At 40.3% G+C, this 27,615-nt stretch overlaps 1 protein-coding gene across 1 annotated transcript in view; it reads left to right on the top strand.

The window, feature by feature from the left end:
• Positions 1–25,796, top strand: part of TNFRSF21 (TNF receptor superfamily member 21) — a 63,284-nt gene extending 37,488 nt beyond the window's left edge. The window contains exons 4-6 of the mRNA XM_004424045.3: positions 4,707–4,972; positions 22,807–23,035; positions 24,397–25,796. Of these exons, the coding sequence (XP_004424102.1) occupies positions 4,707–4,972; positions 22,807–23,035; positions 24,397–24,626 (725 nt within the window). The 3' untranslated portion in view covers positions 24,627–25,796. The remainder of the gene's footprint in view (positions 1–4,706; positions 4,973–22,806; positions 23,036–24,396) is intronic.
• Positions 25,797–27,615: the final 1,819 nt, after the last annotated feature.

Here is a 27,615-nt window from a genome sequence, read left to right as displayed (position 1 = left end):
TTGTGACGCCCTGCGTGTGGCTGGGGCAGCAGCATTTTTCCTCTCACATCTGTTTCTGTGGATGGTGCCCCTCCTGTGCGATGGTGCCTCTTCTGACACATATGAGTGAGGTTCTGGAAAACACAAGAAACCAAGATTCTGGTGCTTGGCTTCATGGTTCAGCACCTATAATCCTGATGCTAAAACCTATGTCTATGCAGAACTTCTCCGACCTTTTAGGTACATTGTCCCAACAACTCTTGTCCGTGCAGCAAAGGAGGGGACAAAGGAAGGAGAACTATGTGCACTGAGGTGCTGTGCTTTATGGTTTTGATACTTGATCCCATAAATCTCCTTATCCACCTTATGAGAGGAGAGGTGGTATTTTCATTTTACTGAGGTGGATACTGAAATCTTAGAGCTTGGCATTTGCCCAAGCTCACACAACTAAGAAGTCACAGAGTTTGAAACTATATCTTGTGATTGCAGAGTTCATAATCTTTCTGCTGCCTACACCTTAAAATTTACAAGCCGTTTCCCTGGGGCCGGGGCCGTCTTCTCACACACAGCTCCTGGCAATTACAGCCTCTGGTTTATAGGGTTTGACTGCTTTGATGACTTCTTTAGGAACTTCAGCCATTCCAGAGAGCATCAGGACCTGACATCATAGGAAACGCCGAGTTAAGCTCCACACCCCTGTCTGTCAGCCCTGCAGTGGGTTGAAGGTTGTGTTGCTTTTCAAACTAAGAAAAAAGAGACTTGGCGTCACATTCGGCTAAACAGTTCAGATGAATTCAACATATAGGGACTGTTTCCTGTCTAAATGAAAAACCCTCAGAACTTTGATGGGACAGGTGATCAGGGCACCCTGCCAAGCACAGAGCTGGTCTCTATTTCACTTACTATCATTTCACATTGCGTTTAATAATTGGGGTGGGAACTTTCATTGTCTTGTGTTTGTGTGTGTGTTTTAACAAAGTGCTTGTCTAAATCTTTATGCCATTTGATAGTCTCAGTCTATTTCTTTTTAAAGCTTTTTTCTAGGTATCTTTAAATTGCTCTAGTTTCAGAGGTTGGTGAACTACAGCACCTGGGCCATATCCAGCCCGCAGCCAGTTTTGGTAAATGTGGCTTTAGTGAGAACACAGCCACGCTCATTTGTATCGTCTGTGGCTGCTTTCATATTACAGCAGAGTCGAGGAGTTGCGACAGAGAACTTATGGTACTCAAAGCCCAAAATATTTACTGTAGCCCTTTACAGAAAAAGTTTGCTGACCTTTCCTTTTTTTTTTTTCTTTTTTTTAAGGAGTACCATAGTTGTAAAGAAAAGAACTAAACCTGCTAGCCCCAGAGAAAACTCTCCCAGTATCTGCTTGGTCAGTAATAACAGGCCAGGAAGAAGCACACACACCATGGCCAACCCTGAGTCCATTCATATGTGGACTGGATGGCCATGCCCAAGGAGAATAATTGCAGCAAATAATAATGCTGATCTGCCACACCCCGTTCCCTATTAACCACAATAGAGGTACCACTAACTAGCTGGGCGACCTTAAACTTGTCACCAACTTTTCTACATGAGATTCGTCACCAATAAAATTAAAAACACTTAAAAAATTATATATATCTCACATAAAAGTATGTGTATATATAAATACATGTCTTATATATAGTTTAAAAAGGAATAATAAAATAAATATCAAATAAAGTAAGAAAATAAAAAGAAGACCCGTCTCCCCACCACCATCCACCATCCAGCTTGGGAAATAGAACTTTGTGATACCCTTGAAGTCCCTTCTGGGCACCCAGTAACATTCCCCTTCTTCCCCCCAGAGGTAACTGTCTCAACTTGGTTTAATCGTCCTATTGCTTTTCTCTATAGTTGTATTTAGTTTTGCCTAAAACTTTTTCTCTAAACAAAGAAAATTTTCAAAGCCCATCAAATTTTGTATTTCATTGGTGTTACTTCATTTTCTTGGTGATAAACTCTTTCTGTCTTCAAATCTCATAAGGGTTATCCGTCCAGCAAACACAGTAACACACAGTGGCTGCTCAATAAATACTCTTGACATATTCTGCAGGTTTTTCTTTTCCCTGTGGTGGCTATGGGTGGGGACGAGGTGCAGCAAACTCAGGGGCTAGTTCAGACTGGTCTCCCCTTCTCCTGCTGGGGTTTTGTGTCCATGTGCTAGGCTGGGAGGCTGGTATCTTCGAGGGAGCCATTGTCTCCACCATCTTTAGATTTGTCACCTCCAGAATGGGAGCGGGCAGTCATGAGGGACATGGCTGACCAAGGCCAGTTCACATGCGTTGTCTCCGTGTTTTCATAGTAAAAGAATAAGATGAAACCTGGTTCACGGGCCTTAAATTTAGTGTCCAGGCAATTTTAGTTCAAGGAAAATCTCATTGTATCCATTCTTTGTTTTCCTTTATTTTGTGGCTGGAAAAAAAGTATAAATACTGGGTTTTGGAAGAAGGAGCTGTTGTTAAGCTTAAGTCTTTTAAACTCTGTAATTACTCTATAAAGGCTGTGTATTTGCATCAGAAATGCATTTAGTCTTAAGTTTTAGTGCCCGGTATATGAAACATTTGTAATGATGGGGTACTTCCAAAAATATATCAACTCTATAGAAAATGTTAATCAGCTCATCCCCAGGGACTGTAGTGAGTATCCTCATTGTATAAATGAGGAAACGGACATGACAGTTAGTGGTTTGCCCAAAGCCACACTGTCATTGGCATTATGAAGATTTAAGCAAAGGTCCCACGTACAAGAAAACGCAGTCATGTTCTTATGTAAGACACGGTGGACCTTAGTCAAGTTGACTGAAATTAAGATTCAGGGACTAACAGCCTTTTGGTGTTTGGAAGAATTTACCACATCAACCACAAAGAGCTGGCCTGCTCCTTTAAGTTACCTGCGGGGTTTTAAATAGGACATGGATTTTTTGAGGAGTCTGTCTGTTTGAAATCAAAAGCTCTGTATTTGGCTAAACATTGCTATGAAAACTGAAAAGCAACTGGTTCAAGTATATTTCACACTGCCAGGGAAAATTGTGTGAGAAGTACAGTAATGTCTCAATTGTAGGAATTCTGCTTTTACAGTTGACAAGAAAGCAGCCTTCTACTAGGAACTTATTTTTCGAAAACCATTTTCAGGGGGTTGATTCAGGATGTATATGGGTCGTCCCAATCATCTGCCTCAATAAGATTGCATGGCAGAGTAATGCTTTGTATGGAGGAAGCACAAAGTCCTCCATTTTCAAAGAAACTTCTAGAATCATTAATGCTCTTTTCTTTGACAAAAATTGACAGCTTATTTTTTTAATATTTACCCCAACAACTGATTGGAGCAAAAAAGATTTTTTTCCCCTGGTTAGCCTCTAGTTAATTGAAAAAAAATCAATTAACCGTAATGGTAAGCGCCTCTTTATTTGCCTCTTTTCCTTTCTTCCCTAAGCTTCACTTGGGGACTTTACTTCATTTTTTTTTTTTTTTTTTGAGTAGTAAATGTTTTTAAGACATTGTTAACTATAATAAGTCTGATATCCGGGCGTGTATGACCTCATTCAGAGACATGGTATTGACCTCAGAGGAATCACCCACCTGTTGTGGTAAACAACCCAAGCCCTTACTGTGAGGTTATTTATGCACCCCATGTATAAATTTGGGCAAAGCCAAAGTGTGATTGCAAAGAGAAAGTGCTGTAAAGAGGAAGACACCAAAGTGTACTACTCAGGGAAAGCCTCCAGAGGGTCGGTGCCAGGTGCTTGTCCCGGGTTTGCAGATTCTGAGATTTGATTTTGGCATTTTACCCTGCATTCCTCAGATCTGCGGACTATAGACCCACGCTGACCAAGTTTTTAAGTGACTGATCAGCCAGGTTGACAGTGTATAACATTATCTGGTGAGTTGGGTTCAATGCCCCCAACCCACCTACCTTTGTGATATTGGGCAAATTGCCTCACTTTTCTAAGTGTTTTTTTCTTACCTGTGCAATTGGAATGTTAATGCTTTATAAAGATGTTCAAGGAGCTAATGCGTTAACATAATACCTGGAAGATAATAGCTATTGTTATTTAACTATCATTTTGGCTGTTGTCGTCATTATGACTGTGCAAGTCAACTTAGAAGGCCGAATAATAGATCAGAAAATTGCTTGTTGAGCGTAGAATAGAGCACAAGAAGTCAGAAGTTCTTAAGGAATGCCTCCATTGGGCTGGAACAGCTGGGTACATTGTCAGTTGACATAAAGGACAGCATTGTCAGAATCTGCACACCCTTTCCCCAGACAGTGCTGCATAAACTCCACTGCAGTTTTAATCTGTGGCTTATGCTTTTCTAGATTTCATGAAGTCACCACTTTTTTAGCCTGGGAGCCTCTTAATTTACTTGGTTCCAGTTGTTTTTAGCAGTATCAAAGGAATCACTCTGATTGTTTTGTTTGGATTTGGCTTTCAAAACATCTTTTGGGGTGATTTCTTATACTTCCAGATGGCTCCTTCTTCTGGTTCCACATTCAGGAAGTGAAATTTGCACAGGGTACCTAACTAGTTAGTCCCCAGGTTGGACTGCATGTGCCAAGTGCTTAGAGAAGGCAATGCATTCCTTTGACGTGTAGCAATGGGAAAGAATCCTTCTTTTAGTTCATTAAAACAGAGCAGCCTTATATAAAGACCCCCTCATATGCCTGTGTTTGTTTTTATTTTATTTTCTCTCTGATTTAGGTATTGACATCCTGAAGCTTGTAGCAGCACAGGTGGGAAGCCAGTGGAAGGACATCTATCAATTTCTGTGCAATGCCAGCGAGAGGGAGGTGGCCGCTTTCTCCAACGGGTACACAGCGGACCACGAGCGGGCCTATGCAGCTCTGCAGCACTGGACCATCCGGGGGCCTGAGGCCAGCCTCGCCCAATTGATTAGTGCCCTGCGCCAGCATCGGCGCAACGATGTTGTGGAGAAGATTCGTGGACTGATGGAAGATACAGCCCAGGTACTGTAGCCCAGGTCATCGGTCTTTCCCACTAACCTTTTGGTCCCTGTGCTTCAGATTTTACCATGTATATGTAATAATGAAAAATAACTGATATTAGGTTTTTAGGTTCATACACATACACACACACACCTTCTAGGGCGGTGGTTCTTAGCAGTTGTCCATTAGAATCATCTAAAGAACTTTTAAAAATTCTGATGCTTGGACCCCAATGTAGACCAGTCAAATCAGAATCTCTAGGGGGAGGACTAGGAATCAGTATTTTTAAAAGCTCTCTAAGTGATTCTAATGTGTAGTCAAAGTTGAGAATCATTGTATTTGGGGTAGGTTCTAGCATCAGGCTGTGCAGCCAGATCTGCTCCTTGTTACCCCATTTACAGTTTTATGTTGCATAACACACTTTGAACAAAACCGAGAAGGGCAACTTTTTTTTTCCATACCCTCCCCAGTCCAGAGGATGTTTTCTGTGATGTGGCTTAGGAAGGCCCCATCTTACCTCCTGAAGGATGCGGGTGGTGCTGGCAGCAGTGGGTAACAGGATTGATCCTCCTCCTTGGGCTTGTTTAATCCGTACATCAGATGGGAACTGAGGGGACCCAGCAGTGTGATTTATTTATAGTCTCTGGTCAATGAGCCCTGGGTTTGAATCTTGGCTCTGACACTTACTAGCTGGGTGATTAAGGGTAAATTACTTCAACTTTCTCTGCTTCTGTTATCTCATTTGTAAGTCAACTTTATAGGATTAATTAAGATTAGAAATAAAGTATATAAAATGCCTGACGATTGAAGGTGTTGTACAAATGGTAGTTATGATTATGATGTAACTCATTTTACTTAGCCTTTCCTTAATCATAATGTGCTTCCCTGAAAGGCCATGGATTAAGGACAAATTTGGGTATTGAATCATATTTCTCACACACTTCAATTAAAGTTTTGGATTGTATTCCCAAAATAAAGAAAATGCTGCCACTGAGACTTGATAAAACCCACTTAAAATTTAAAAAGCCATTCTGCCTGTGTGATTTTCCAGTGGTCCAAACTCACTACCTAAAAGAGCTAGGGAGGGATTTCCCCCATCAACTCCAATCATTCTGCACCAAATTTTATATATCAAGGAACTCAATTTTATATATTTAAGAAGTCCAAAAGCTTTTATCTTTTTATACTAATAGTGTAGTGTTTCTTCCCCATTGAAGGTAGACATTTATCAGGTGGATCTTTTGTCTAAGTGACTGGATAAAAATTTATAGGTGCTAATTAACTCTGAAGGTAGTCTTTAAAGCTCCTGGTATGTTTTTTAACTTCTTTAAAATGTGGAATTTCAGAAAAAATATTTACTAATAGATGCAGTGGTAAGCATTCAAAGACACACACCAGTGTCTTGTGATTTTCTGAGAAACAATCTCAGTAAGTACGGTTCACAACTAAAACCAAGCTTTAAGTAGCTGGATTTGGGGAAAGGAAAGGAAGATGTTTAATCTCTAATTAAATAAAATGGATACAATTCAAATAAAAGGTGTCTAGAGGCAAACTTTGTTGTGCTTCTTTGGGATGTTGGCTTTAAGGAAAGAACTGGTAGGGCAAGCAGCAGACTTGAAGAAGGATTTAGATACTGGAGAATAAGTCAGTGGATCTCCTTGGCAGTGCCTGCAAGAAAGATAAAATGTGACTGGTGCCATGTTAGGATTTGGTTAAATGGAATATTTAATAAGGTAGAAAGATGATCATGAGGTATTGTTCAGGGAAAAGAATGTTTCTTAGAAAAAACAAATATAAGCATAGGAAAATGAAAAAGCATAAATGTTAATGTTATGTTATTAAATCTAGGTGGTAGAATTAGAAATGATTTCTCTTTTTTATTATTTTCTATAATGACAACATATTACTTTTGTGATTTAAAATGACAAAGCTGAGAGAGTCCAAGAGAAAGGATAGGAAGGGCTTTGATTTACTGTGGTAAATTGAGAGAGGGAGCCATCCTTGTTTTAATTTGGGGAGAGCAGACAGTGGTGTACGTGACAATCCATTCTTCCTTGGTAGGACTGACTGAGGTTTGCAATGTTGAGTGAGATTTGCCAAAATTCTTAAAACTTACTTCATTTTTGGTTTCTGCATGTCCATCTCATTTCTCTATGTACACTTAGCAACCACTTAGAGTGTGGGCCTAATCTTCAGGTACTTCTTTTTTGGGGGTGGTAGTGATGGTGGTAGGGTATTGACTCTAACAAATGACCTTTGTATGTTTCTCGGATGGTTCCACTGTGTTCCATAAATATTTACTGAGCAGGCACTGTCATAGGTGCTGGGAAAGGTGAGCTCAGAGTCTCCATGGAGAAGACTGCATATCAAGGAGAGTGATTCATAACAAAAACTGCTGGGTCAAGGAAGAAGAACACAAAACACTTAGTCCCTAAGTGCCAAACCCTTGTACCTTTAGTTTTTTCCTTCCTCTTGTCTCCTCTATATACAAAAAGATTCTAATATCTATTTTTTGTTTTTTATTTTTTAAGGAACAGTGACATCAAAACAACGTATAGCTTTCTCTCTGGTTCTAGTGTACCCTGTGTGTTAGGATGGAGGCTGAGAAGGCAATATTAAGCTTCTTGTTCCATGTTTTAATAATGCCCATCATTGTCTAGCAACATGCTGGATCCAGCTTTGACTCTAATTTTCATAGCCAACGGGCATGGATTTTTGGGTGCCAGCTTTTACTAATCTCACAGTATGTAACTGTCTGTTCATGGTTTATCGCTGAGATTTGTCAAGTCCAACAAGAGAATCAGGACGCATGGGGCATAAGTGAGACTTATTCGTTCCATCTTATGATGGATTTGTATTCTTTGTGTATTGTGGTACGGCTGGAAATTTGGGACTTTGCCGCAGGAATTAATGGACTCTTAATGTGTAAAAATGACCGAGTGTGTGTTTTTAAAAATGGTTAATGTTTTTTCCTATTCATGAGCCTGAGAGCACCTATGTTATGTTCCACTCGAAGGATTAGCCCCGGTGCGCTGTTCAGTTACCTCTGTCAAGAACAGCTGGTCCATTATTAACCACAGTGGCCTATTAGCCATTTTCTAATTAAACACATCCAGAGACTAACTCTTTTTTATTTTTCTAAATTTTTTTTATGCATTAGAAAAATTATACAGTAAAATTCACTTTTTGGTGTGCTGTTCTTTGAAGTTTTTTTTTTAAGACTTTATTTTTAGAGCAGTTTTAGGTTTACACAAAATTGAGAGAGAGGTACAGAGATTTCCCATATACTTGCTGCTCTCACACATGCATATCCTCCCCCATCATCCATACCGCCCACCAGAGTGGTACATTTTTTACAAAGGATGAACCTACATTGACACATCATAATCACCCAAAGTCCATAGTTTACCGCAGGGTTCACTCTTGGTGTTGTGCATTCTGTGGGTTTGGACAAATGTGTAATGACATGTATCCATCGTTATAATATCATACAGAATACTTGCACTGCCCCAAAATCCTCTGTGCTCTGCCTATTTATCTCTCCCCTCCTACGCCACTCCTGGCAACTACTAATCTTTTTATTGTCTCCATAGTTTTGCCTTTTCCAGAATGTCATATAGTAGGAATCGTACAGTATCTAGCCTTTTCAGATTGGCTTCTTTCACTTAGTAATATGCATTTAAGGTTCCTCCATGTCTTTTCATGACTTGAGAGCTCCTTTGTTTTCAGTGCAGAATAATATTCCATTTCCTGGACGTACCACAGTTTATTTATCCATTCACCTACTTGACTCTTTATCTGAAGTATAAGCTATATTTTTCAGTACTCTCTTCTTTCAAGTTCAACCTCTAAACTGAACCCCACCTTCCAGAATCACACCTCTTCTTCCCTCCCAGGGCATGAGCATTTGGAAAAAGCAGCAACACAGTGGGACAGTAGTTGGAAGTTACTGTGATTTTGCCAAAGCTATTTAAAAATCAAAACAAAAGCCTAATACAGCATTCCAAATAGTATGTTATCTCTTTTTTCCATCCTTTTACTTTGATTTTTTTTTTTCCTGTGGCTTTATTTAAAAAAAGTCTTTTGTAAGTAGCATATACTGAAGGTTTTTTAAAAAATCTAGTCTGACAGTTTTTGTCGTTTAATTAGAGAATTTCAGTGTGGTGACATTTTTAATGTAATTACTCATATATTTGGGTTTAAATCTACCACCTTATTATTTGTTTTGTATTTGTCTTGTCCTCTTTTTTTTCTCTCCTTTCTTGCCTTCTTTTGGATTAATCAAGTGTTTTTTATTATTCTACTTTTTCTCTTCTATTAGCTTGTTATGCATTTTTTACTTTATTTTTAATGGATACCATAGGGATTACAACGTGTACAATTAAATTATGAGAGACGTTTTATAAATGTGCACGTTTTACTATTTGCAAACAATACAATAACCTTAGAAGACTGTAATCCTATTTATCCTTCTCTTGCATTATGTTTTTTGTTGTCATGAATTTTAACACTACATATTTTTTAACCCGCCGAAGGCATAATTATTATGGTTTTACGCGGTCAGATACACCTAGATATACCTGCATATTGATCTTTTCTCTTGTTCTTTATTCCTTCCTACAGCTTCAGCTGAGATCATTTCTCTTTGGCCTAAAGAATACTTAGTGTAGGTTTCCAGCAATAAGCTCTGTTTCTCTTTGTTTGGAAAATGCCCACTAAATAAATTAATTGCATTATTTGCCCTTTGTTTTTGAGGGATAGCTGGAAAATAGAATTTAAGCTTGACAGTTATTTTCTTTCAGTACTTTCATGCCTGGGTTTAAGTTTCTCCCGCTAAACAGCAAAGGAAAGGAGATGATTTTATTTTTAAATCTATATTACGTAACAAGTTATGTGCGCAATATCAGACCGGGCACTTTGAGCAACGCAAAGATGAGTAAGACAAAGTTAGTGCTGTGAGGGAAGCTTCCAGTTGAATGGAAGAAACTTATACGCGCTTATATAATTTAAGGGAGTAAATCCACAAGTGTGGGAGGAGGAAGTGCTGGGTGCACAACTAACAGGCCATTAAGGCTCCAAATTGAGGCATCAGCATGCAGACATGTGCCAGGTTCAACTCCTGTCCTGGCAGCATTTCACATTGGGGACGCTTTGGTAAATGACTTGGCCTCTCTGCCTCAGTTTTTCCTGAGAAAATGGGAACACCGTTAGTGCCTGTCCTATGAGATGTTGTGAGAATTAAGTGTGACCCACAGTAAGCCCTTGGTGAATGTTTACCATTAATAGTTGCAATTATTCCCAGGCTCTAGAGGTGAGAGGGATGGGAGAACGTTCCTAACTCGCTCCAACTCTTAGACACATAATGAGTCCTTTAAATCCTGAACATCAAGGGTTACTTAGTGTGGGGTGGGGAGGCATTCCCAATTCTAGGACTGCTTAAAGTAGACCGTTGAGCACGAGGGTTGCTATCTGGGTTCAGTGCCCAAGAACTGGAAATTCCAGCTAACTGTAAATATTTATTCCTTACTGGCTGAGCGAATGTTCCTAGGCCAGCAGGGGTGTTTTCTCTAGTGAAGAAACGAAGGTGATGGTGTGTGTGAAGATAACCGCCTGTTCTCTCAACAGCTGTCAGAAAAAGGGAAACAAAAGTGAGCAACTGAATTTCTGGGATTCCTTTTATGTTTTTTTCTTTTCTTTTCGGAACTTTTGTATATTTGGGTGGGCTTGGCCAGTGCAATCTTTTTCTTTTCTTTTTTGCCTCTCCCTTGGAGGGGGCGGACTTGTTTTTCTTCTCTATAGGAAACTCTGGGCAAATGATTTCTCTGACTCAGATTTTTCTATTTAAAATGGGAATTCAAGTGGTTATCAGAATTAAATGAGATAATGGCTTGTTAAACTGTGGGATGTAAAAAAAGGAGGTGCTAAAGTAACGGTTGGGCAGTAATTGTGATTTGAATTCCAGCATTCCTTTATTGTTTCATTTTGAAAAAGGGAGGAAAAAGTAATTTTATGTACATTTAAAAAATAATAATATTAAAAACAACCTCAATAGTTTAAAATAATATAAAGTGTTACTTTAGCTGTCTGTTTTGACCAGAGATTCACAAATGTAAAGAATTGGTGTTGATCAGGCAGAGGAGCTGGCTGTCTTAGCCCTCCTTCGCTCCTTCCGTAAGATTAGATAGATTGAAATGACACTGGAATCTAACCACTAGTGGACCTGAAGCCAGTGTTGGTGTTGTTGACTTCTATGTGGGAGAATGACTCTTTGTTAGAGATTCTGAATCCTTTCCAGAAATCACATAGGAGACCTAAGGGGGAGAGAGTTCTCTCTCTCACCCGTAGTGGACTATGTGTTGGAGACTGGGTGGCGTTGCTGTGTATAATCATCTGGGAGAATGTCAACAGTGAGAAGAGCTCTGGGCATTCTATTTGGCGAGGATGGTACCACTGCTGCTGCCGCAGAGGGAACTACAGTTATTGACTTGTTGCTCACCAGCTGCAGGATGCAGCTGTCCTTATCTAGGGTCTGCCTGAGACCAGCTATTTTCAGAAATCTAATATAGTGAGGGCGAGTTGAGGCAAATACCAGCTGTATATGTAACTGTTGGCTTTTTGGCTATTCAGATTTGTCTTTGTCTTTAATTTGCCGGTTGGTTATCTCAGAAAATAAGGATTATTGTCCTAAGGCCTGAAGATGTTAGCTAAGCTCGCACGTATCTAGCCCTGCCCTCTGCTGCATTACCAGAGCGTAGAGGGTCATTTAAGGTCAAGTTACTTTATTTGCAGGATGTGACTGCAGGCTCTGGGGAACTTCTAGGGTGTGGAGGAGAAGGAGCGTTGTAAAGGGATTGCTGACACACAATAGGCCCAGGTACACTTAGTGATGCTTGTGTTTAATTTAAGGTGGTCATTGTGCACAAAGAAGCCATGTCTATGAATCAGCCTATAGGTTTTAATGACATTTCAGGCTGTTCTACTTTTTATCTTATTCCAAGGTTTCATTCAGTTAGTCAACAACCTATTGTCAAACACCAGCTGTGCGCCTGGGACGGTGTAAAGAAGAAAGGTGGTCTTTGCCTTTCAACAGCTCACTCGCGAAGATGGAACACCTGTGCAATAATTAGGATTCAGTGGCATAAGCAAATGTCATAAAGGAAGTCTGCACAAGGAATTATAAAATAGCATCAGAAGGCAGGAGTACTTGACCCACCAAAAAATACGTAGAAAACAAGAGCAGACATATATTTGTCCATTTGAAGGTCATTTTTAAAAAAAAAAACAGATGGTAGTTTCTTTCAAGACTATGTTTTGGTCTTCTTCCCCAAGACTTTCCCTAGGGTGCCCTGCCTGCTTTGTCATACCAAGGGCTTCTTAAACCTTTGACTCTGCAATGAATGTCTGTTTTACTTAGAACCTTGTTTTGTTTTGTTCAGTAACAAGCTTTTCAGAAGCTTTTCATTGTTCTGCACTATGAAAGGTACAGGAATAAGCTTCCAGTGTCCCACTTCATGTCAAGTGCTAGAGTTCAAACTTTGAATCTCCAAGATCTAAAATAGAAGGGACTGACAAATTCAACAGTTTGACTTTTGACTGCTTGATTCGTAGCTGTCTTGTAAGGATCTGGGTGTTGGAATTTGAACTGCACATTCTCCTTTTTTGACTCAAGAGCAAATGACACCACTCTACTTTCAATAAATGCACATTAAGGAGAAAGGAAACCAGCGTTTGCTGAGTTTCTGTTGTGTCCCAAACACCCTCTGGGTGCTTTACATCAGTGCTTATCTAGCAAGCTTCATGGTCCTGCAACGTATAGGTAGGTGTTAGAATTAAGATGTATTTCTGTATTTTATTGGATGCCATGTCAATTGTAAGATGTGCCATTATTATATGTACCACAAAGAAAGCAATAAAAATACTGCCAATTATAGTTGTAAGATACATCCCTATTTTAGAGCTATTAAAATGTAAAAAAATATGTGTCATAGAATTAATGAAATATGGCAGTTGAGCTTGATGTGTACACGTTATAAGGAGAAAAGTCTGGGAAACAGATTCTTGGGGTCTTGACATTGATATATCCTCCCTCCCCAACACCCACATCCTTATACATGCTTTTTGTTTTTTTATACTCTTTAAGGTTGAGATGGTTTAACACAAGCAATTTATTTAGCAAACATTAATGGAACACCCATTACATTTTGAGCCCTGTATCAGGCATTGGAGATACTAAATGAAAAAAAAAAAAAACCCACACACAAAACACAAAAACAGAGAATCATCCCTCATGACGCTGACAGTTTTATGGGAGGGATAGGTAAGTGAACCAAACCTTGCAATAGATTCTGTCAAACTGCTAAACAGAGAATTTGAAGTGGGCTTTGATTTTCCCTGAGACATGGTGTCACTACATTCAGAAAAGGCTGAGTCTATTAGTTGATGACCTTTTCTACCCCTTTAATCCACACCCTCAAAGGCTTTCTCAAAAAGTGCTTTGGGAGGAAATCGAAATCAATATCGTGAAAAGAATCTTATTTTCTTCATCAATCACCAGTGCTGGAGATCATATTTTAATTTTTTTTTTAAGTCAAAACTCATGTCTGGATAAAGGTTAATAGCTTTTGTTTTGGCCGACCTTCTCTGTCCTGTGTTTGCGAGACTGTCTCTTGATCTGTTATAACCCAAGTGCCAATTGCAGGTACACTTGCTAATGAGGAATTATATCATGGTCAGCAGGAGGTTTTATTATACACCAGTTAATTTTATCGTTTTAATCACTTATTCCTTACCATTTCCTTGAGAGAGACAGCTGTCACTCCTAATTTTCCCATAAATTGTCACAGAGGGAACTCTGTTCTGATTTCTCCATAGTTGGGCTGAGTCAAGGGACAGGCTGGATGACCAACCATTAATATGACTTATCACCAAAAAGTACTAGAAAAAAAAATGGGGGAAATTTTTTGTTTTATAATCACAACAGTAGGTAAGGCTCTTCTGAGAATGATATAAAACCAAAAGCCATACAAGAAAGATTCAACTACTTAACAATAAATATACAAGCCAGAAAACACTGCATGCAAATCAAAAGACAGAATACTAACTGGAAGAAGTTGTTTGCAACATTGGGTTAATTTCCTTAAAAAATGAAGAGCTTTTACAAACTAATTAGGAGACCAACAACTTAAAAGAAAAATGGACCCAAAAGAAAAAGAACATGACAGTTCACAGAAAAGGGTCCTAAAGGTATACAGATTTTTACCCCTTGCTCAGAATAAGAAGAATTCAAATTGAAACCTACACTGAAATACAATTTTACCCTCTCAGACTGGCAAGGAGGAAAAGGTCTGATGCCATTCTTGTGTCGTGAAGGTAGAGGGAAAGAGGAACAGCATCTGTTGCTGATGCGAGTGTAAGTAGCCCAGCCCTTATGGAGGGCCATCTGGCATTATCTACCAAATGCATGGCAGCTGACCACTGACATCTCGCTTCTAGGAATATGTCCTACATGTATTCCCACATGTGCAGAATGGTGCAAGTACAAGTGTTCATTATAGCATCACTTGTAATAAGAAAAGAGTAGAGCAACACAGAAGCCCTTCCATAGAGAACTGGTTATGTAGGTTATGGACCATTCCTACAGTGGAACAGTATGCACTTGTCAAAAAGAGTGAGTCAGCTCTTTGTGTGCTAACCTGGAGAACTGTTTTTAAATGAAAAAAGGCAAGGTGCAGAACAGTGCGTACACCGTGCCTCACCTTATTGTAAAAAATAAGAGCTGAGGTGGGGTGGGGAATTTATATCCCTGTTTATTGGTATAAGTATAGATTTCTCTGGAAGAGAACCAGGGAATTGGTAACAGTAGTTACTACCAGGAAGGGAACTGAGTAGCCGAAACCTGCAAGTCAGAGGCTAAAGCCAGAGGTCAGTAAGGGAGAAGTAATTTTCACGCTATCCCCTTCGGTACCTTTGGAATTGTGTACCACATATATTCTAATTCTAATGGCGTGAATCTAACTAGTGACTTTATTAAATAATACTAATTCAATCAAATTTGGCAAGTTTAGGAAACTCGAGTAGCAAAGAGAGCTTGAACTAAGAAGGGTCTCAAGTCCATGAGTTTCCTATGAAATTACTTTCTATCCTCCATAATACATTAAGGCAAACTTAGAAGATTTGTGCAACTTTTTTCCTAGTTAGAATTGTCCAAAGGCTGTTTTGTGGGAAAGGCTTCCTAATAGATCTCACTGAGGGAAGTCGGGGGAACCTACAGAGCACGATCTCCTAACGTACTGACAGAGCCGAGCTCTTGCAAGGCTCGGCAGTGGGTGTGAATGTGAGCGGGCTCCAGGTCTGAACCAGGAGAGCCCGCTTACTCACTATCCTCACTTCCTCTTTTGAGAGAGCTAGTCAGTGAATCAGCTCAGGGCTGCAACGTTACCGTTGATGTCAGCAGCCTGGACAGCTTGCAGACACATGCGCCAGCAGCGGGGCGGGGCCCGCCCGCCCTGCCTCCCCCCGGAGTCAGCTGGTTCTGACCAGCTTTGGCAGCTTTGTATAGCACTGCTTGTGGCTTCCTGTCATTCTTCCCATGTGCGTCCAGGAGAGGAACGGTTCTCTTGCTTAGGACAAGGATTGGCCACGGACACCTTGACTTAAATGTGGGTGGATTTGTAGCCCTTGGGATTCAGTTTTGAAATTAACACTTAGAAATGATCAGAATTAGTAGATGACATATATATGCAAGACTACAGCAACTGTCTTGATCTGAGGTTGGCGTACTTAAGGGAGAGACACACGTGGCCAGCTAACCTAGGCTGAAGTTTAAATATAGTCTTAAGTAAGGTTGCAGTTGAAACAAAATCCTTTCATTATCCTATGCTTGGACAGATCTAGGGTGGATGTGGGTGTCTTTTAAAATAATTCCCCAGTGGTTGTGGCATTTTTGGTCAAGTTAATCCTATGAGCCTCCTGAGGGTGGGTGAGTTCCTTCTGCAGGCTCTGCCGTTGGCTCTCAACTCACCTGGGCAGTGCACAGCTCTGTTGACTCAGCTCTGCTGCCTCTGTGGTCTGGTGCAGAGCTTCCCAGGAAGCTGAGTAGGACATCTTGGCGTTGTACTCCTGTTCCTTCTTCTATCCCATGACCTCCAGTGACCCCAGGAGATCTACACAGCATAAGGCCAGTGATGTCCACTTGCTGATTGGTGATTTAGATTTAATTGTTAGCACTGTTCCCTATTTATGCAGTGGAAACACCTCCTTGCCTCCCTTTCCTGTGGTCTGGGCTGGGCTGGAGAAAAGGAAAGGAGGAAAGACAACAAAAGAGTAAATAATCAAGGCTAGGAAAAGTTGGGGGAATTTTTGTCTGACGGTTATTTGGCTTTTAGCCTTTCTTATTTATTTATTTTCCTAACTTTTAAAAATAAGACTTATGAGACAAAGAAAAGTTGAAAACACAGTACAACAAACACCCATAAACTTAGCACCTAGATTCAATAATTATTTTATTTTTTTTTTTTTTTTGTGAGGAGATCAGCCCTGTGCTAACATCCGCCAATCCTCCTCTTTTTTTGCTGAGGAAGACGGCCCTGGGCTAACATGTGTGCCCATCTTCCTCCACTTTATATGGGACGCCGCCACAGCATGGCTTGCCAAGCAGTGCGTCAGTGCGCGCCCGGGATCTGAACCAGCGAACCCTGGGCCGCCGCAGCGGAGCGCGCGCACCCAACCGCTTGCGCCACCGGGCCGGCCCCTCAATAATTATTCACATTGCTTTATGACGTCTTTGCTTTATCTATACATGTGCATGTATATTTCCAATCCATATTCTTGTTTCCAAGACCTCTCTCTAGATTTTTTATAACTGATAACCCTTCTTTTAAAGGTTAGGAATCAGCCTCTTCCCATTTCCCTCTTAACTTTTTTCTTTTTGATTGCAAAAAATTTTGCTGAGTAAATTTAGATTATTCTTGCCAAGACTCCTTCCTCTGGGTTGGATTTAAGAATTCACACTCAGAAGAATAATTAAAGTTGTTGTCTCTTATCATCTGTGACTGGTATTCTTCAATATGTGAACTTAGGAATTGAATAGATTCAGATAAATTTTTTGAGATAGGGCTGATAACGCTCATTAGCTGAACCCTCATTTATATCTGAAATCCTGGAACCACATAGATTTGGATAACAAAGCATTACTTATTACCTGAATCCCTGTTCTCTGAACGGAGGGACCACATAGACTCAGATATCAAGAGATACTTATATGGCAAAGAGAATTATAAAAAAATGTTTTTATCAGAGCCCAATCTTTCATTCCTACATGGCCCTATTGGAGGTCGTGAGATCTAACTTGATCTTGATTACATGGACAACTAGGAGAGCAGGGGACACAAGCTTGAGATAATATCATAATCTTTAAATAGTTGTAGTTATGTATTTATTTGTGACTGTAATTCCTTTGAGATAAACCTTTAGTGGAAATTGAATTTGTTTGCTTTTTTCAACAGTCACTGGTCTGTTGGGATCTGAAATACTTTCAAATAGAAAACAAGTTATTGGCTACAGGTGAAGTGTCTGGTTTACAGAATCTCTCATCTGTATCTCAGGGCAGTCATCCAGCCAGAGTGTAAGCTCTGCCATTGAGTTACAGGTCCTTGCAGACACTGCCTCTGGCCCCTTCACTCTGTCTGAGCGGCCAGGGCAGCTCCTTGTGGTCACGTGATTGTTTATATTGAGTTTGCAGAGTCTGTCAATTTCTCTAACTGCAGTGGGTCCAGACAGGGAAGTGTCATGGCTCAGCAAAGAGGATTGCTTTGGAACTAGACAGACCTGATCTTGAATCCTGCCGCTGTGACCTTGGGCAGGTTACAGAAACCTTTTAGAGCCTCAGTTTTCTCATCCATAAAATGGAGCTAATAAGAGCCACCTTAACAGCAAATAGATTACATGTATTTCGTGCTGAATCATTTAGCACAGTATCCATAATGGCTTATTTCTTGGAGTCCCTTTTTGTTTACTGGATCTGAGTAACAACTTGTCAACTCAGGTGGAACAGCAATTAGTTTCCATTGAATTTAGCAAATGGGCTTTTAAAAACCATCATTAAAGTGACAGAAATTTTCAAAAATATAACATAGAATTCTTCCTTCTTTCTAAGTTGGATGAGATCTGGGGGGAAAGTTCAGTTGAAAGGGTGACTTTTGATTGTAAGGAGCTTTATTCTGGAGTAAGTCAGGCATATCTGGCTACAGGGGCTCGGGGGAAGGGGCCTGGTGGAATCCGACTGGGTAGTGCCAGGAGCCAAGGGGTTAAGTTGAACCATTTTAGCAGATTGAAAGGAGCATCCAGGCTGGGTAATTAGTGCTTCATTTCAGGGGGTCACTGATGCATCAAAGTTGTTAATTAGTTTTATAAAAACAGATTGTGTAACCACAGGGAGTTTGTAATTGGGTAGTAATTGAAAATAACTCGGTGGTAAATCTTCGTTGAGTGAACCAGTTGGGGGTAACTTGGAAGGAGAAAGGGAGCTGGGGTGGAGGGTGAGGGGTGAGAGGGAGAATGAAATAGCAATACTAAGACAAACTATAAATAAGACATAATTTGGGCAGAGATGATCTCGTCTAACCTTTTTCGTTTAGAAATGAGGAAACGTGTCTGAGGAGGGAAGTGGGTTTTTTAAGACCACGTAGCTAGTTAGTGGTGTATTTGCTTTCTTCCCTTGAAGTGATGTTCCAGGATTTTCATGACTTTGATTTTTAGGAATTGACTGTGGGGAACATGAAATGCCTGCTGAAGGGATAGCTTCTGAGGCTCGAGTTCCCTGCCCGTTCCTGTCTGCAGAGTATGCTCAGGAATGATGCTAGATCATAGCAGAGAAGAAAGTCGTCTCAAAAAACCTTGTTTCATTTATGTACCACCATATATTGCCATAACAAAGGCTTGGAAGAATTTTCCTTTACCATTCATGGCTCCACCATCCCCAGGGGCTAGCGAACTCTTCAACCTTCCATAGTGTATCATCCTAGGAAAGGCCCAGTCAACAGGGAAGTGAATTTTTGGTTTGGTATTAAAAGAGGAGAATTATTTTTGAGCCTCGGTTTCAAGTTGTGATTTGGTTGAGCGCCCAGAGTGGGCACTTCAGTGTTGGCACCTGGTTGAGGTAGGAGTGGAGGGTGGCAAGGACACAGCTGAAATGGCTCTTCCACAACCCAAATACAAGTTAATCATTGTTCTCGAAAACACTGCTACAAACCTCTGTGGCCCAGAGATGTTCACGCCCACACATTTCGATCAATACCTTGTTTACCTAATCCCTTTGAATGGTTCCTCATCCTCAGTGGTTCTGGTAATCAGAAAGGAAAATAGGTCAGCAATGGAGCATTAGGTGTGACTCAGCAGTTGAGTAAGGTGAACCATTTGTCTCTCTTTCCTTATCACTTTGGACTAATAAGTACAGCATCTGGAAGGACTAAGCGTTCTTAAATGGAAACTAACCAGGAGGACATTTGGGGCTCATTTGGCCAAAATAAATTGCATGCTTCTTGAAGCTCACACAATAGAATCATTCTGTTTTTGGCTGCTCAGGGAGGTCCTCTCATTATCCCTGCTCCCTCCTCTTTTGGTCTGTCTTGCTGTCTCTACCTCATTTCTCAAGTAAGTCTTCCAAGTTAGCATGATGACCTCATGGCTATAAAGCAAAAAGAATGTACTTTTCAAGTTCCTCCAAAGCAACTTCAAATATCTGGTGTATACATTGCCTTCACTGGCCAAATTTTCCCAGAGACCTTTCTTTTAAGTCTTAATATCTGCCTCAGTGTAATAAATTGGGAGTTGTTGCCCTTTTGTGCCCATGAACACTTAATAGAAGTATAGAGAGGAGCTCAGCTGAGTATATGATCTTCAACCATCCTGTTCCTTGGCTACCAAGATAAAAAAGAGCCCCTGCAGCCATAACGTTTTCAAGTTAGCAGAAGGAAAATAGACTTATCAGTGGTGACTGCTTTTAAAAATAACATTGATTTTTTTTTTTTGGAGTTATAAAAGTTAATATGTGCCTGTAAAGAATTTGGAAAGCTTAAAGAAGCATAAGGAATAAATCAAGTTACTCATAATCTATTTTGTGAATATTTTGATAAGTTTATGCTCAATGCTTTTGCAAGAGAAGACCCTCTTCTGTGGAAATCTGGTTTTCTTGTTTAGAATATTTATTTTCTCTTTGAGTGTCTAAATTTTTTGTAAGTGTTCTTCATTTGCTGTAAACTCAATACTGAACCATGAATTTTCTGAATTACTAAAGAATTAATTTATTCCTCATATCCCGATGACTCAGTTTCTGATTAGAGATGTCACAGGTAACACAATACTTGAGTTGCAGTGTTGCAAACCAATTTTGATGGATATTGTAAATATTAAGGTACAAGGAGGAAAGGAGTTAGTCTCTAGGAGCAATTTTTTCTGTCGTATGAGAAAACATGCAGATAACTTTAGAGAAATCTGGAATGCAACCAGCTGCTGTGTATGCTACACTAAGTGAAGGGTACCTAAACTTAGTAGCTGAATAGATTTTCTGGAAAGATGATCACCAGATCGTCCCTGGTTTTAGCTATAGTTGTTAGCTCCGTTGTGCTGTTGCCAAAACCGTTCCTAGGGGCATTTTTATATTCACTAGACTTGTTAATTACAGGAGTGCATCACTTCAACATTCTATCTTTCTAAATTATGTTGGAGATCATGTGCTTAATTTCCACTGATAGGATACTTTGACAAAAGTGCGGGGTGGGGGCGGGTGGAATTAAATATTTAAAGTTTTGAACTGAGTTCAGGAAATAAGTGGGTGGACTTCTTAGCCTGTTGGCATGTGATTTGTGGGTGGGAATTTCTTTTTTAAGCAAGAACAGGGCACTATATTGACTGACCATGTCATCCAATGTAATGTCCCTGAGAACCAGAATGTAGACAAGTGCCCTTTGTCTATTTGAATGAATAAAAAATGTGTGTTGGCATGAATGGCCATGTGCATTTTTAGGGAGGAGGGGCGCATGCCAGGGCCTATTGAATTAAAAATTTAAGAGCATATACGTAAAACTTGTCTGTGCATTCGAAGGGGGCCACTGGGAATGCGTGTTATCTGAGTCTTAAACTTGCAGTGGAAGCAGCAGCAGGGTGTGGGTGGCTGTACAGAGGAAAAACGCTGTTGGAACGTTAGATGTGTGCAGCAATCAGTGCTCTTCAGAATCTGCAGTCAGCTGCAAGAATTTCTCAGGCCGTAAAGGTTGTAAAAGAGGCAGTTGTGTTTGCTGTGTGTTGTACAATTATTCAACGTAATGCTTTCAAATGAGGGTCAATGTCTTCCTGATTGAGGAACTTGAGGTGTGTGAGCGAAGTCAAGGGGGTTTTAATGAGCGGTGATTAACAGCTCTGGGAAGAGTGCGCATCACTCCCTGAACCTTGCCCTCTGTGATCTGGCCACCTGGCTCCCAGATTTTCATCCATGCCAGAAGAGCCAATAAAAAGATAAAGAGAGTGGACTATGAGATGCCGAGAGTGCCTGCCAGAGTTCTAAGGTATAAGGTCAAATGACGGGGCCAAACAGAGATGTCAAGCAGACCAGAGTCAAGCACTGGCTTTCTCCCAGTAGCTGCATGCCCTCTCTGGGCCTTCGTTATTTCACCTGTAACATGGGCTGGAATCACCTATCACTTCTCTCATCTCCAGTGTACACCCGGGTACAAGCCATGATTGTACCTCCTGCTCTCCCTACTTTGATTTTTGCCTCCCTAAAATCTGTTGTCCACACACCAGCCAGAGTGGTCCTGAAGCTCACTATCTCCATCTGAAACCATCTTGTTGGTTTGCTTGCTTGTTATTGTCTCTCTGACCCCCACTCCAGAAAGCAATCTTCATGGTCTCCATTATGTCCTTAGAGCCGATCACGGGCTCCAGCGGGGTGGTCCTCTTTCCAGCCACTTTTGCCTCTGGTGTTCTCCTGTTCTCATTCTTTCAAGCAGTTTTATTTAATTCCTAAGCTAGTTTGAAATGGGAGCCAGGGTCTAGTCTTAGTTCTGCCACTTACCAGTTGGGAGCCCTTAATTATGAAAGTCACTGAACTTCTCCAGGCCTCAGTTTCCTTACTGGTAAGGAGAGTGTGTACTAGTTTGCTACAGCTGCCATAATAAAGGACCACTTAAACAACACAAATTTATTTTCTCACAATTCAGGAGGCTAGAAGTTTGAGAGGAAGGTGTCATCAGGGTTGGTTTCCTCTGAGGCCTGTCTCCTCAGCTTGTAGAAGGTGGCCGTCTTCTCCCTGTGCCCTCACATGGTCTTCTCTCTGTGTGTGTTTGTGTCCAAATCTCTCTTCTTATAAGGACACCAATCATATTGGGTTAAGAACTAATTGTACCTCAATTACCTCTTTATAGGCCCCATCTCCAAATGCTGTCATATTCTGAGATGCGGGGAGTTACGACCTCAACATATAAATTTTGGGGGGATGTAATTCAACCCATGACAGAGGGGAATATACTAGGTATTATCTAAGACCTTCTCCAGTTCTACAAAATTATATTTTACGTTGGAGATCTTCCTCTTCACTCGCTTGTCCACTTCTACTCCTGTGAGACAGCAGATTGGTTCCAAATCTTTAATGCTCATACATGCCGTTGTGTATATTTTTGAAGGGTTTAGAAGTGTGTGTGTATAGCAACGATATAAGTTATGGACTGTTAACATGGGAGAATTTATCTATAAAATATTAAGTGGAACAAAAAATAGCATCTGAGGAGGGGTCTTAATTTCATTTTTTTCTATATAATTTTTGAATATATAATTAGAAAAATCTTTTTTCTTCCATCTCACAGCTGGAAACTGACAAACTGGCTCTCCCAGTGAACCCCAGCCCACTTAGCCCGGGCCCCATTGCCAGCCCCAACACGAAACTTGAGAATTCCACTCTCCTGACGGTGGAACCCTCCCCCCTGGATAAGAACAAGGGCTTCTTCGTGGACGAGTCCGAGCCCCTTCTTCGCTGTGACTCCACATCCAGCGGCTCCTCGGCACTGAGCAGGACGGGCTCCTTTATTACCAAAGGTACAGACCTGGGCAGGACGGCTCACATCGGTGGTCATTCTTCATGCCTCCTCCAAAAGAGCTGCTGGGATTTCTCCCTCGCTAGTTCCACAGCCCAGTTGTAGTTGAGTCATTTGAATGACCTGCCCAGGAAGACCTATCCTAGACTGCATGATGAGACTGGCCTGAGAGAAACCACGTCATTAGCCTCTGGGGACCCGCCTAGAAAATCTGTACAGCTCTGACTGCCTGGCCGAGAGCCAAGAGCCGGCATCCAGGAGTATCGGTCAGCCTTTATCCTCATGATGCAAATGTGTGTTTCAGGGAAGGTCTGATAAAATGTAGTCTTGCAGGTTTTTTGGAAATTATTTACCAGGCTTGCAGAATCCAAAGATTTAAATAAGTATAACCTATCTTGAGAGTCTGAAGTGTAGGTTTTCATGACTCAAATTAAAATTCGCTCTGTCAAGGCTGATTGCAAATAATGTTTTAAACAGTATGGATTGGTAATTTTGGTAAATAATTTGCCACATTCAGTTTTTAATAGCAAGGTAGAGAATTAGCCTGCACATTATATTGATGATAGATTTTTGTTAGAAATTTCCTAGTTTGGGAAATTCTAGTTATATTTTATTTGAAAGGGTTATATTTTATATATTTATAAAATAGGTTCTGTTTTACATATTTATATTTTATATACTTTACATAAATTTATATTCCTCTATTTTATATTTATATAAAAGATTTATATTTTGGTTATATTTTTTCTTACATGTTATATTTTAGAGAAAGCTTTTTATAATAGTGATAAAAGTTGTAGTTCCTCACCCCATTAAAGGTATGAGGCAAAAAGCCATATTTTCTTATTTATGTACTTTTGCCCTCAGCAGTTTAGTTTAAAAATATTGCAGGGTAATTAGAAAGTCAGATAAGCAGATTACATTGACTTGGAATTTTTGATTGAAAAGGGAGAGGCTGATATCTTTGTTTAGTAAACACACTACCACGGGGAGAGTAGTAGAGGTTTTTGTTTTTGTTTTTTTTAACTTTAAGCATTTCTGCATTCTCCCTTTGAGTTTTAGAAGAATTTAGGAGAAGTCATTTAAGTCTAGGCAAATGTCGTGTTAATGACACGTCAGTAACCCACTCAAGCAGATCCTTGTCTGATCTCTATTAGGCAGATCTTGCCTGTTATCTTACGTGCAATGCGAATAAAGTGCAATGCAAAGAAAAGCTATTGTGTTGTTTAAAATGTGCCAGAGCTTCACTCACTCACTTTGAGGGGTGGAGGTGGGGAGAGCCTGGGGAGAGGGTAGCTGTCACTCTCCCCCTAAAACAGTCCCTTTACAGCTGTCCCCTTCCTTTCCCTCTCCTCCCTGCAGAAAAGAAGGACACAGTGTTGCGGCAGGTACGCCTGGACCCCTGCGACTTGCAGCCTATTTTTGATGACATGCTCCACATTCTGAATCCTGAGGAGCTGCGGGTGATTGAAGAGATTCCTCAGGCTGAGGACAAGCTGGACCGGCTATTTGAGATTATTGGAGTCAAGAGCCAGGAAGCCAGCCAGACCCTCCTGGACTCTGTTTATAGCCATCTTCCTGACCTGTTGTAGAGCACGAGGGACACTACACTCTGGAAATTCCTCAATTTTAGTGGCAGGGTGGTTTGTTTTTGTTTTTTTATTTTTGTTTTTTGGAGTATGTGTGTGAGTGTGTTTAACAGAGTATATGGCCAGTGTTTTGCATTCTTTCTTTTTTTTAACCCTTCCGGGAAGTTGGTTTATAAGCCTTTTCAAGGTATAACTGTTGCAAAATACCCACCACTAAAGTTTTTTAGATTCCATATTTTTTTCTCTGTTTTGCCTTCTTATGTATTTTCACAATTGTTCTGTGCACTTTAAATTCACTTAATGTACCACAAATGTAGTGTGACTTTTCCATCACACTGGATCGTGAGGCTCTCAACTTCTTAAGTGTAATGGCATCTTGTGAATCCTATAAGCAGTCTTCATGTCACAACATCCACATCTACTTTTTTATTATTACTATTTTTTATTATTATTTGTCATTTACAGATTTTCTCAAGGGTTTAGGAAATGTAAGACCCTGTTGAGTTATGCTAACGCAGTTAGGTTTTGAGCTATCTTTTTAATATGCCTTGTTGTATAGCTCATATTCATGGCCGAAACTTGACCACACTCTTGCTGATTGTATGGTTTTCACCTGGACACTGTTTAGAACGCTTGATTATTTGTGCTCCTCTTATGCTAATATGCTTTGGGCTGGAGACATGAAATCCTCAAGCCATCAGGACTTGCTATTTAAGTGGCTTGACAACTGGGCTGCCAAAGAACTTGAACTTCATCTTTTAGAGATTGAGCTGTTCTGGAACCTATTGCTGCACTTTGGAAAGTCACAATTGAGTGCCAGTGGCACCTTTTCCCTAGGGAATTTGCCCAGCTTTGCTTTAAAAGATGTCTCGTTTTTTATACACACATAGTCGATAGGTCCAGTCTGCCCTCAAGGCCTTGGTCTTGGTGAGTTTCCTTCATTCAATCACTTTAATTAAAAATGGCTGCAGCTGTAAGAACTCTTGTCTGATATATTTGCAACTATGCTCCCATTTATAAACGTGCTCTCTAATGCTCAGTTGCCAGATTCTAATGCAAAGGTGGTATGGACTCCTTTTGTGTGGGTGGGGTTTGTGAGTAGTGGTGAGGGACTGATATCAGAAAAATGCCTTCAAGTGTACTAATTTATTAATAAATATTAGGTGTTTGTTACTTAAAGTAGTTTGAGTATATTTACTCCTTGCCTTGTATCTGTGCTCAAGTTATAACTCTGTGATTAGTCTCTTGGAAAAATATGTGTATTCTAAAAGCCTCAGCCTTCATAATCCATAAATCATAGAAATTAGCAAAGGTTTGTGTCTGAAAAAGTACCTTGAGATTCATAGAGAAGGATGACCAACCATTGAAGATGACGAAGCATTTCTTTGTCTTATGGGGTAAAACTGAGGCTCCTGTTTTTGAGGTTGTCCCTATTTTAAGAAATGAGAATTTGGAGGTGAAGAGGTGCAAATGATGAGTAAGCCTTGGAATATATTCTTACTCATTTCCATCCAGGAAATTTACCACTCATGGGAAGGTCTATACACGTTCACGGGCTTCTATATGAAACCTCATTGCCCCTGAATAACTTCAAGGGGCTTTCTTGGCAGTAAGGCAGGGTGAAGTCTTATGTTGGTGGGATATATTATATTACATTATATTATATCTATTGTATTATATATTTCATCACATGTCCCCCTTAGCTTGGGAACCCTGGTTCTACAGAATTCCAATGGCCAGAAGCTCAGCAATTTTGAGTTCCTCTTTTTGTGAGAAACTGGAAGTAGATAGCCTGTCTGAACACTTTGACACCCATGTCAGTGACATTAAAGGGGTTTTCTGGTGAGAAACTGGAAGTAGATAGCCTGTCTGAACACTTTGACACCCATGTCAGTGACATTAAAGTGGTTTTTTGGTTTCATCCACTTCCATGTGACTGGTTTCTAGGGAGCTATCTTGGTATTTGGTTTCAGGGTTCTCAGGCCAGGTTTCCCCTTCTCTTTTGCTCACAGAAGACTGAAACTCTTCAGAAAAGAAAAGCAAACTAGAATGGGTTATAGATGGTGGTAGAAGAGACAGATTTTGTTTTTCAGAGGATTTCAGGACTGCCACTTATTTTATGTGGGGGTTGAAGAGAATAAATGAATGAATCAGCGTTATGGTTATTAAGCTTGTAAATTCATAGCTTGGGGATGCTTTTGTTAACCATTTACACAGCTTTATACTTTACAAAGTGCTTTCTCATTATCTTATCGAATTCTCACAACTATCCTGTAAGACAGATACTATTAAATTGTGCCCATTTTATAGATGAAAAATAGGCTTATAAAGGCTAAAGAACTTGCTTAAGGGCCTACAGCAGAGTTGTAGACTTGACTCCGACTTGAATCTGACACCATCTGATTCCAAGACTGTTTATTCAGGACTAGTAACCAGAACTCCTTCACCGGGCTCAAACAGTGGACATGGAGATCACAGTGATGATATTTATCTGGGTTATAAGTAAAGCCCTATACTCGAGTTCAATGAATAATTGTGAAAGTACGGGAATGGGTGGTATCTCTTGATGACCCAGGGGAAACGGAAATAGGAGTTGTGTTTAAACAGAAGCTCAAGATTGAATTAACATGATACATAGCTTTTCTAAAAAAAAAAAAAAAAATGTAACCACCAGCTTCATTATTTAAAAATATAATGTGCTGGTCAGAGTTGACGACAGTCTTCTTTGTACGCTATGCTGCTCGCTTTGGAGGTTTTCTGTGGTGTGAGCTGCCTTCCTTTGAGGGGTGTGTTGAACTGGAAGGTTTCCAATGTGGGGGTTGGGGGGGTAACCAGAAGAGTAAGAAACAATCAGGAGCAATTGTTGGGAACTCTAAACCTGACAGTGAAGATCATGTAGGCAAGGGAGAGACTATCTTCAGTTATTTGAAGGGCTAAGGAAAGACTATTTTACCTTAGAGAGTAATGCTGTTTCCTCTAGGCCAATCTAGCC

Source organism: Ceratotherium simum, chromosome 13 (assembly GCF_057802395.1).
Source record: "Ceratotherium simum simum isolate JZ-2026a chromosome 13, ASM5780239v1, whole genome shotgun sequence".
Classification (NCBI taxonomy): Eukaryota; Metazoa; Chordata; class Mammalia; order Perissodactyla; family Rhinocerotidae; genus Ceratotherium; species Ceratotherium simum.
Note: the sequence above shows the minus strand (reverse complement) of the source record. Positions and strands in the feature narration are given on the sequence as shown.